The sequence below is a fragment of the Centroberyx affinis genome, unplaced genomic scaffold, assembly GCF_046629955.1.
Source record: "Centroberyx affinis isolate AG114_WGS23_722 - 3 ecotype Tasmania unplaced genomic scaffold, CSIRO-AGI_Caff_v1 ptg002840l_1, whole genome shotgun sequence".
Classification (NCBI taxonomy): Eukaryota; Metazoa; Chordata; class Actinopteri; order Beryciformes; family Berycidae; genus Centroberyx; species Centroberyx affinis.
Genome location: NW_027280982.1, coordinates 396,411 through 407,840, shown reverse-complemented (window position 1 = coordinate 407,840; position 11,430 = coordinate 396,411). Strand labels below are relative to the sequence as shown.

The following is an 11,430-nucleotide window of genomic DNA, read 5'->3' as shown; positions in this document are numbered from 1 at the left end:
TGTCAGTCAGCTCAAAATATAATGATCGCACTGTAATGCTCATCCACAGCACATGATGGCTTTTGTGACAGTCTAAGGACAGTGTGACGCAGACTGCATGAAGCAGTTCGTCAGTGTCACTCCAATTCAACACACCATGAGGGAATTTCCCCAAACGTCCATTAAATTAATTTTATTTCTTCAATAAAATATGAAGAACAAACATTTAAACGATAACTTTTTGAGCTTCAAGCAAATATAAGTATATATACATATACATATATACATTTAGGTGTAAGCTACATGCCAGTGTCTTCATTGGACAGAACAAATAATACAAATTTTTATTTTATTTATTTATTTATCCTTTATTTAGCCAGGAAGGTCTCATTGAGATACAGGATCTCTCAAGATGGCAGCTTAAATAGTTTCAGATAAAAAAAAACAGTTTCACGTAAAAAACAGTTTCATATAAAAAAACTAAAAAAACAATCTCACATGGTAGAACACATATAATACATAAAAGCTACACAAGGGAAAAAGTAAGGGAAGAGAAGCATACAGGCCATACCATCGATATCCGTAACACAGTCCATCTCAAGTCAAGGTTATATAAAACGTGAAAGACCTTTAAAGGTATTCAAAGAAGGGAGTGCTTCTAAGGTAATGGTATATGTGGACTATGTGGTAATGGTAAATAGTGCAACACAGACATTTTACAACATTTGATTTCTAATACAATTACAAAGGATGTTTCAAGAGAGAAGTACCACACTGTACATGTAGGTAGTCTAGACAAGTGGTCCTCAATCTGGGGTCGGGACCCCCCTGGGCCCAGGGGATCGCAAAATAATGTTAGGGGGTCGCAAGATGATTTATGGGATAGAAAAAAAACATGTAATTCTGCAATTTTCAGATTTTTCTCACATTTTTGCTTTTTCCTTTGTGAAATACTGAATAGTTTTCAGCCTCTAGGCCTCCTCTGATCTCATTTGATCATCATTCTTCATTCTCATTCTCACCACTCTGCAGCCTGTGATGTGAAGCATCGCTTCGTATTAAGGGGTCACGCGCCAAAACGTTTGAGAGCCACTGGTCTACACAACTCATGGGGAGTTCATTGGGGCATATGGTGACAGACAAATGACATACAGTATTCTGAATTTTGAGATTTCTCCGGGTGCAGGGGCTTGGATTGAATTCAGGCGTCATCATTGTCTTTTTTCCTTCTTTGCTCCTTCCTGCTGAGTTGGTAGTCAGAGTTACAAATAGGCTAATGGCTGGACTTATATTCCATGAATAAACCAACAGCTAGTAGCCATGGGAAAGGTTCTATTTTCAGTGAGGAAGACAAAGTGCTTTGAGCCTGTTAAGAAACTTGATTGTAGGAAATTACAGGAATCAGACGAGGGCGCGTTAACGTCACACCACTGAGAGCTTAAAGAGTGGCCACCACGTCTCATGTAATGACTCATTCTCAACATTATAGAGGAATACCTGAGGAGGAAATCAAACGTGCACAGAAGCAAACACACACACTCGCAGTTCCAGACAAACATACCCGCATGCACACAAACACGCACACACACACTGACTGGGTATAACTATTTCATTAAGTTTGTTCTGGTAACTTTGCAAGTTTGACTGCAGTGCATTGCTCATTCCTCATGCGGTCGATGATAACATTGTAGGCTTCAGCAGAAAGAGAAAGCGAGCCGAGTTATACTCATCCCGGCTCCCTCTCCATCTGTTTTTGTCCACACAGTAGGAGGAGGAGCACTGACATTTGGTATGCAAAAGCCTTATAATCCCCCGAGTGCATCCCAGTGTGTGCAAATATCAAAGAGTTCTTTTTTTGTGCTGAATGTGCCTACTGTAACTTTTAACGCCACACTGACTCACTCTTTTGCCTGTGGAGAGAACTTTATGATGGAAGCTGAGGTAGAAAGATCCCCTTTGTCACTCCAGCTTAGACTCATTCCAGAGCTAAGCCTGCCTGCACTCACAAGGCTTTTCCCACCGTCAATGTGATATGAAATAACAGAGAAGCAGCTTTGTGTGGTTGATACTGAACGCCAGCTGTGTTAAAGTGAAAAAAAAAGAAAATTAGCCTAACAGTGACACTAAGAACATCAGCTGAACTCAGACTCTAGGCTGCTTCCTGACTGCTTTTTAGCTATGTAAACATGTTTTTCTTATTAGCTCATCTATGTGTTAACCTTACAGTAATTTACAAAATGACTTGGTTTGCTATCATATGCTGTGATATGAGTCACTGAGGAGGTCCTGATCTGACCTGAGTTTTTACTTAACCACAGCAGAAGGCTAAGAAATTAAGGTGATTTCCAAGGCAGGTCTGAAAACTGCTTTCACTCACTGATTCATAACCTTAGCATTTGTTCCCAAAAGCTTCCAGTGGAGCTGGGTTTTGCTCCTGCATGCTTGAAGAGTGGCAGTTTATGCAGTTTGGTTCAACACAATACCTTCCATCTGATGATGATGTTGCACTGTCCTGTTTAGATGTTAGGACCAGGGGTAAAATTGCCCATGTAGGCCAGAAAACGTGATGTCAACATTGGAATCTATTTCTGTGTGTCTGACAGAAGCATCCACTCTGGAGGCCATTATTGTCAAACTGCACGAACTCAGACCTGGAGGTGGTGTCATGAATAATTCCTGCTCCTTCCTCTTGTAGGCTACTTCCTGTTCTGTTTCTTTCTGTGTGGGTATGTTTATGCATGAGGCATTCATTATTTAACTCCAAGAGCACAGATATTCTGAGTGAACATCTAAAGGGATGACTCAAACACCCATGCTTAGCTTCCCTCATTACATAAGCTCTGAAATTGGACAGATGTTAGACACACAGCCAGATCAAATACTCATATGGAGAATAACAAGACGGCAGTGTATTACAAATGCCAATCAACTCTTGAAACAAAGAAGCAAAAAAGAAGTGGTAAAAAAGAAGTAAGATTTCAGTCTAAATATCACAAAAGATTATGTCTTTCCTGATGCAGACATTCAGAAAGGAGAGATCATGTCTTTTACACAGCCTTCATCGATTTCCGATTCTCACTAAATTGGTCAGCGGTTGCTTGTTTCCATGGTGACAGTCATTCAAGGTAAAAGGATCTCTAAGAATTATTGTAAAGATTCAGTCTCCAAAGCTCTGATGCAATTGTTACATCATGATGTCGTGGCATACCCGAGTCTGTTATTTTGTCTGTCTGTCTTTCTTTCTGTCTGTCTGACACTGCCTGTCTGACTTTCTGACTTTGTTTCAGAACCATCCAGTCAGTCGAACTGTTGAGTGCATGCAAAACAATATGTGTGTGTAAAGTAAGTAAGTAAATCAATGGCACCTTTCAAAATCAGGGTTACGAAGTGCTTCACAGAACAAAAGGAGCATCAACAATAAAAGAAACTTAACAGAATGAAAGCAGAAATTAAAATAAAAGAAACACCGGCAAGGCAAATAATAAAATCAGAAAATAGAAGTAAAGAAAAAAATGAACTTAAGGTAATCAAAAGAATCTTAAAATCAATTCGGAAATGAATTGGTAGCCAATGCAGTGAGACCAGTATTGGTGTAATGTGAGCTCTGCATGGAGTCCTTGTCAGTAGTCTCACAGCTGCATTTTGGACGAGTTGTAATCTGCCTCTGTTGGCTTGACTGAGACATGAACAAGGAATGACAATAGTCAAGATGAAAGATAAATGCATGAACTAGTCTTTCCAGATCTACTTTAGCAATATTACGCAGTTGGAAAAAACAGGACTGCATCAACTTCTTTAGGCTATGTATTTGTCAAATTTAAATTTGTCAAAATGACCACCAAATTTTTGGAAGCTGACTAGATGTTGGGATTCAAAGGACTGAGGCACTGTTTGATTATGTTTTATTGTCGGGGGTGGATAACAAGAACCTCAGTTTTATCCGAATTCAGTTGGAGAAAGTTCAGGGCCATCCATGTGTTCGTTGGATTTTACAGAGATATAAAGTTGCATATCATCTGCATAACATTGACGTGTTCCCCTGAGTGCCCCAGGTGAAGCATAAACAGAGAAAACAGAATAGGCCCAAGAATTGATCCCTGAGGCACCCCACATATCAGTGGAGAACAGGATGAGACATGGCCTTCAACTGAACATACAATGAGTGATATAAAAGATGGGACTCATCCAGCGTGTGTGTGTGTGTGTGTGTGTTCAACAAGGTCTGTCACATAGCTCAGTCAGTCATCTTTCCCATCTTCCATTTATCGCCGAGGAAGAAACCTCAGCAAGGGAGGAGCCTTGGATAACAATATAAACAACTTCAATATAAACACGCCTTCTATCTCCTATCCATCTCAGGCTAAGTGGATGTTTCCTGTGACAAACAGAAGAGTTCCTCAAAGATAAAGACCTGCTTTGAATTGGACCAGTCCATAGATATTACTGTAAATTACATTTTAGTCTTAACACATTGCATGCCTTATAGTCAAATGTGTAACTGATTTAGGACTTTTACAGACATCTTTCTCATTTCCTCTTACATTAATTAACATTCAATTATCCAATTATTGTGTGTGAAATGGATGTAATTACTTTGTAGTAGTGTAATGCTGCCATAGGAGCTGTTGAAATGCATTGTGGCGGTCTGGAAAATGTGAACATCAAAGCAGTGATGTCTTCAGGGAGACAGGGTAAAAGCATTTGATAAGAAGGACAATTATTCAAGTGTAGATTTTTTTTTTTTAGAAAATGCTCTTTATTATTAAATAAATAAATACTGCACTTTGTACACAATAAGTTATTTAGGACATTTTCTACCCAGGTGATAATGGCTCTGGAGGGATCCTTAGTGGATCTGTAGTACTGTATTTTTTTATGTCATCCTCCTCTCCTGCACCCCCCCACTTCTCACTCCCTCATCCCACCTTTTCTCGGCTCAGTGGGCCGAGTCCATCTGTCAGTAAAGAGAATGAATCACAGTTTTAAAGTTGGTGTGATGTTATCCCCTGCTCCCACCCACGGCAGCCCCACCCCGTCCCATCCACACACATAAGCAGCCTCTCTCTCTGCACTGCAGAGCTAGCTGTGCACACAGTATACATCATGTACAATATTCCACAGCCTAGCTCTGATTATATTCTGAGCACCAGCCCTTTATGGATTAACTCTACAAACGACAAGTAGATCAACAATGTTATAAACAAGTCAGCTGGTGCCAGCCCAGTGTTTCTCTTTACGTTCCAAGCATCCCTCACATTCCAAGCCCCACACATATGGGGTTCACATTCGTACCTACACACTCGCCCCAACACATCTGGTCCTTTCTCTCCGCCCATGATCGACATACAAATCAGCCCTTTTCCGTCCACCGTCATTGTGCTACACACATTTTCATTCTCCTGTCCATAGAGTCTGTCCATATATTTTTTCTCCTGCACCTGTGCTGAGTCATGAAGGTGCAAAAGGTGTAGGAATGATAGTCTAGTCGTTGCTTTGCACGAGTCCATCCTCGAAACCCGTCCCTCCGCACGGTTCCTTCCAGTTCCTGGTTCCACTGCAGCACTGCAGTAGCAAGATGAATGGGTTTGTCTATATGAACTGTCCACGACACATTACTGTGGGTTTAACTGCATCTCTGCAGCAGCATGTTGAGGGAGTATTCCATGCGTTCGCGCAGGTCTGTGGGGCAGCCGGACGTCAGCAGGGAGCTGAGTTTGAAGGTTTTGGAGACACGGTCTTCATTGATGTATGTCAGCATGTATTCTTCCCTTTGGCAACACAGGATGATCTTGGTGTGGTCGTGGTAAAAGTTGACCTTTGGGGTTAAAAAATAGATAATGTTTTGATTAGATTGGTTTGTATATTAATATTCTGGCATAAAATAAGCATCAAAAGTAATTTACTAATCTGAAAAAATATAACAGAATTTGTCCCTAGATAAGTATCATGTTTGCTTTATAATTTCACTGCTTTTGTTTGATCTGTCAGGTCTAACCCCCTCCTCTGCCGAGTTGAACACTAGGCTCTGAAAGCACGTCATGTATTTCCCCTAAACCGCGCTGCTCTGGACAAGCCCAGCAACAGCTGTGTTTTGGGTGATAAACTGGTGTGTTTACCTGAAAGGTGCCGTCGTTAAAGAGCATCATGAGGGCGCGGTCAGACTTGAGCCACTGCAGCAGGTAGAGTCTGGGCATGTGTGTGTCTGTCATACTAACCAGATCCCCACCCTGCGTAGGCAAAAGAACAACCACATCGGATTAGGTACGCAAAGAAAAACAATACTTCAGGGAATGAAATGTCAAAAGAAAGATAATTGCAAAGGAGGTATGGATTACAGGAATGAAAAAGGAAGAGAGGAGAAACATGGGATGGGGAGAAGAGGTAATTACTCACATCCATAAGATTCTCCTCCATGTAGTGGGAAAAGTACTTGAGCACAGTCACCTGGCCCACAAAGTGTTCGGGAACCTCGCAGGTAGGGAACACAGAGCATTGGCCCAACTCAGCATAGTAATGAATGGTCCTGGGAAGAAAGAGGAAGGGGGGTTATGAAACCACTCAGATAAACTTGACAACCAACCACAACAAAAAAAAATAAAGGGATTTCTTGACACTTTGAATTTCAGTCCTTACTCTAACTTGCTGTATTTCTATTTTATTGTATATCATCACTGTTGGTATTCCCAATTGAAAATCTAAATCTAATCTAATAGCTGCAAGAAAACAGTCTAGGCCTCAATGAGTGAAACTAAGACTGCTGCTTTTTGGTGAAATGACGCGCCAATACTGATTTCTTTTCCCCACATTGTGTAGTACCTAAGAAAGATGACGTGCTAAAATTTTAAATGTCAAGGTATTCCCTTGGTTTGAAGCTAGTTTAACCCACTAAAATGTTTTCCAGAATAATTATATTTACCACATCATGCTTAAACATGCCATCTCCGCTACATATGGTGATAATAACGTGCAAACTGGAGAGAGTGTTGCGAGAGCATACAATAGTACATACTTTCTGTCTGGCAGGAGGCTCATGTGAGTGCCATTGTTGAAGAGAACGCCCACGGTGTGATCAGACAGCTGGTAGCCAAAGCCGTACTTGTTGGAGTAGTCCACCCACTTGGTCACCCACTGAAGGTTACAGCTGCCTGAGCCTTTGGGGATATCGTCCGCTTCAGGGTGAGAGCACAGAGCAGGAAGATTAGAATACAATTTCAATGAAGATCTTAAGAAACAACAACCTGAACTGCGCTGTGTGACCTAGTTCTCTTTTAATTACAGTATAACCTCGCCAATTCCAACACCCTCAGGAGTTGAGGTTGTTTGTACATTTAAATATTGTTTAAGCATGGAACTTGCATGTACGCATATTCCATAATCCATTTGCAGTTGATGAAATTATTTACTACTTTGTTCATCACATCAATCTGTTTAGATGTTTGCGCTTCAAATATAGACAATGACTGTATCATGAAACTCCACTGTGTTGAGTATATTAATGTGTAACTAACAACAAAATGTATAGGTCATGGCTTTCAAGTCATTTCAACTAATAAAAGTAATTCCAGTAGACTCACCTTTAGGCATATTCTCTAGACATCCTCTGAAGACACTAGCAACCGTGTCAGCCACGCTTCCTGTTGTGTTGTCTTCCAGGCCTTAAGAAACGACAACAGAGGGTGATTTAGTTCTCAGTACAGTACAGGAAATTATGTGCCACTCTAGTTGCCATATCAAATCTCTGTACTATCAAAATTGCCAACATTCAACTCTCCACTTATACCAACTCTATTTAGAGCTGCAGTTTCCCTTCCAGTGGGACGTACTGAATATCAATGGGAGTTGAAACATCACATGAAATCTATGCATGGTTCTGGGTGAGCAGTGGATTAATGGAGGCTTGTGGACTCACATTCGCTGCTGCTGCTGCAGCTCCCCAGACTGCCCCTGACGATCAGACGGATGGTATCTCGCGTCGTCGGGGACTGGCTCTCTGTTGCCGGGGCAACGGGGCTCTCGGCAGATGGCGGAAGTGGCCTTCCATTCTGAGGTGGGAAGTGATGATGACGGGATTTTGAATATGTGAACTTAGATCATCTCTTCCTACTATGACTCAGCATTTACTCACAGATGCACAGCGGTTGGTCTAGAGGTTGAAAATAATTGCTTTTAGCTCTCTCTGAAAATGTGCTTGTGATAAAGTTCAGCGCGGCAGCAGTGTAACTCACCGCTTTCTCTCACCACGATATCTAAACTCTACCCATTTATTCAGTGACTGCATAAATAATATATCTGCAGCACTCATCCGCTCTTGTCCGTATCCTGTGTTATTATGCTGAATGATGAACCTCTTACCTCTGCCAGCTGTTTGCTCTGTTGTTGGCTGATGACAGTTCTCTTCAGGTCATGCTGGAGTTTGTAGATCTCCTCTTCCTCTTTGGTTAGCTTATCTATTAAAGACAACAACGCCACATACAATCAGAGCATGGCCTCTTTAACCTGCAGCCTCTCACTCAAACTGACATGATGAAATGTTGATGATGTTTGCAATTAAAAAAAAGTGGATTTAGTCGCGGATTTAGTCATGTTTCTTTAGCAAGAGCAATTTTACAAGGTGAAAGATAACTGGAAGGCTTGACTAGAGGCGTTTTATGTGGTAAATGAGCACTCAGTGGTTGATGCGCTACTCACTGAGGGTCTCGTAGTATTTGACCTTGTCTCTCTTCCCACCAAAGAGTGCAGCGGCAGCCTTCTTGAAGAAGCTCTTGGCAGGACTGGAGACGTGGAAATCTGGTGCAGAGTGGCAACAACTAGCAGGCAGACGCTCTGGACTGAAGCCCTGCAGAGAGAGAGAAAGTGGGTCGGCGTGGCGGATGGGAGGGAGGTCAGTGTTACACTCCTACACAGTGACATTTAGAGAGAGAGACAGAGAGAGAGACAGACAGAGAGAGAGAGAGAGAAAGAGAGAGACAGAGAGAGAGAGAGAGAGAGAGAGAGAGAGACAGAGAGAGAGAGAGAGAGAGAGTGAGAGAGACAGACAGAGAGAGAGAGAGACAGACAGAGATAGAGACAGACAGACAGCGAGAGAGTAGAGAGAGAAAGAGAGTCTAACCTGCTGTCTAACCTGTGTGAAGAAGTCGTGCCTCAGAATGTGGTCTAGGTGCGGTCTGTCCTCGGGGGTCTTGGCCAGCAGGTTGGTGATGAGCTGCTTGGCCTGCGGTGACAGGGAGGAGGGCATGGAGTAGCGCGCCTCTCTAATACACCTGTACGTCTCCTTCAGGTTGGTGGTCTCAAACGGCGGCCTGCCCAGCAGCATTGTGTACCTGGAGTGGGACAGAGGGGGAAAAGGCAGAAGTGAGCTGACGGCCATCATAACAAAGTATTGACACTTTATCACAGAAATTTCTGAGCTGTTGGAGGCGAGACGGATGCATCATATTCTCTGAAATAGTATTTTCAACTGATCTCATCTATTATTCAGCATATCCAACCTTGAGATATGTTGCCTTAAGACGGACTGACTGTGTTTATATTATTTATGTTTTTATTGGGAGGAAGGGGTTTGATACAGAATGTTAAAGCTGACATCCAGTCAAAATATTATTTTTTTTTGCAGATTATATAGTATGATGTCCCCAACGGTGAATGTACAGTAAGCCTACTCACATGACACAGCCGAGGGCCCAGATATCTGATTCGCAGCCGTGGCCCTGCTTGTTGAGCACCTCGGGGGACAGGTAGTTGGGAGTCCCACAGATCGTCTTCCTCCTGTTTCCCGCCGGCTCCAGCTTGGCAGCCAGACCAAAGTCCCCAACCTTCAGCTCCATAGACTCGCTCACAAAGAAGTTACCTGAAGGGGGGAAAGCGAATGAGATGATGAGCACTGATATTCAACACAGGATCAAAGGCTAAATAATACTGCTTGGATCATCACATGAATCGATACACTGGGATGTGACCAGGACAAGACAAAAAAATAAAAAATTAGAGGGTGGGGTGGGTTCTTATCAAAAATGATATCCTAAAAAAGAAAGAAAATGAATCCCTGAATAAAGTGCTTCTTTACAATTGAGTGCTCAGCGTGTCTCCGCACTGTAGCGTGTCACTGCTGCAGAATGATTGCTTACCCAGCTTCAGGTCTCTGTGCAGGATCTCTTGTTCATGCAGGTACTTCAGCCCGGAGACAATCTGTCTGAGGTAATAACGAACCTCTGGCTCAGTGAGCACTTTCCGTGCCTTCAGGATGTGGGCTAATGACTGCAAAAAGACAAAACGTGGTAAAGAGGACGATTAGAGGGCTGTTTTCTGAAAAGTGGAACTATCCTCAGTATCAAACCTTTGCCACCCTGATGAAAAATCACTATAATATTCCCATTGGGGTGTGTAGTGTGTCTATGGTACTCGTGACCTTATCAGACTGTATGGTATTCTTTATCTCATATGGTATCACAATTCTATTTCTATAGGGACTTATAGTTTTCTGTGGTATTTGCATTGTATCCTTCTAAAAATGTATTAAGATGACTATTGTTCTTTGTCGTGGTGGCAGGCTTTGAATTCTGCCAATGTGTTGGCACTAGATAATTTTGGGTGCAATGCAGGTGTCACCCAAACCACTTGAAAGAGTGCAGTGGTGTGAAAAGCACAGTGGTTAAAACTTCAATGTGACAAAATAGCAGCACTCACTTTTCGACTGCAGTATTCCAACAGAATGTAGATGTTTTCCTTGTCCTCGAAATGGTGATAAAAGTGCACAATGTGTCTGTGGTGCAGTGCTCTGTGCAGCTCAATTTCTCTGTCAATCTATGGGGAAAGAAATAAAATGGTCACGATTATCATTGGAGGCAATATTGTGATAATCTACTGTCCAATAGCCCCAGTGCGCACAAGCACCGGAGCTGCGCGCTTACCTTCTCCCGTTGGTGAGGCTTGGAGACGCGCGTATGTGGGATGATTTTGGCCGCGTAAACTTTGCTGGTGGAGAGGTCGGTCATCTCATAGCATTTAGCAAATCCTCCCTGGAAAGAGGAAAAAAACGGTTAGCATGCTGTGTCTTCAGGCTGCGTCGTAAATCCCAAAGCCAAATACCAATTTTACGCCTGAGCTACCTTTCCCAAAACTTTTCCACGGCAGTAGCACTTTCCAGTGACAGGATCGGTGATTATTCTGGCCATCTCCGAAGGTGCACTGCGGTCATCCACTCTCTTCCTGCGAGGCTCACAGGACCTCTGCGTCGACTCACACATGTTGCTACTGTTGGTCGGTTGTGGACCGATATTCCTCTGTATTTCCATAGAGAGTCGACACTGTGGCTTCTCGTCCCGCACTCAGAATGCAGCCTGGAGAGTCTGTCTGTGTGGCTTTATACTCTGGCACTCACCCCACCCCTTTGTCTGCCACCCTCTCATGACGTCACGGTGTGAAATGGGAGCTTGAGGTTTGGCGTATCGACTC

At 42.7% G+C, this 11,430-nt stretch overlaps 1 protein-coding gene across 3 annotated transcripts; it reads right to left on the bottom strand.

Moving 5' to 3' along the window:
* Positions 1-5,373: 5,373 nt before the first annotated feature.
* plk2b (polo-like kinase 2b (Drosophila)) lies at positions 5,374-11,294 on the bottom strand. 3 transcript variants are annotated; one of them, XM_071536196.1, is made up of 14 exons: positions 11,085-11,294; positions 10,887-10,994; positions 10,663-10,779; positions 10,104-10,233; positions 9,643-9,826; positions 9,101-9,299; positions 8,668-8,815; positions 8,282-8,426; positions 7,889-7,953; positions 7,554-7,634; positions 6,989-7,148; positions 6,373-6,502; positions 6,096-6,206; positions 5,374-5,794 (listed from the first exon to the last, which is right to left on the bottom strand). In XM_071536196.1, exons 1-14 carry the CDS (start codon positions 11,268-11,270, stop codon positions 5,603-5,605), a joined length of 1,956 nt encoding a protein of 651 aa, XP_071392297.1. In that variant the 5' UTR covers positions 11,271-11,294; the 3' UTR covers positions 5,374-5,602. The 3 variants fall into 3 exon arrangements, with proteins under 3 accessions (XP_071392297.1, XP_071392295.1, XP_071392296.1); XM_071536194.1 differs by having other exon boundaries at positions 7,889-8,021; positions 8,332-8,426; XM_071536195.1 differs by having other exon boundaries at positions 7,889-8,038; positions 8,346-8,426.
* Between the last annotated feature and the right edge of the window lie 136 nt (positions 11,295-11,430).

Coding starts and splice junctions, on each gene's coding strand:
- plk2b (XM_071536195.1), bottom strand. CDS start 11,270: ATGGAAATACAGAGGAATATCGGTCCACAACCGACCAACAGTAGCAAC. Junction 8,816..9,100: donor GGCACGACTTCTTCACACAG/GTTAGACAGCAG, acceptor CTCTCTCTGCAG/GGCTTCAGTCCAGAGCGTCT. Junction 8,427..8,667: donor CAAATACTACGAGACCCTCA/GTGAGTAGCGCA, acceptor TGTCTTTAATAG/ATAAGCTAACCAAAGAGGAA.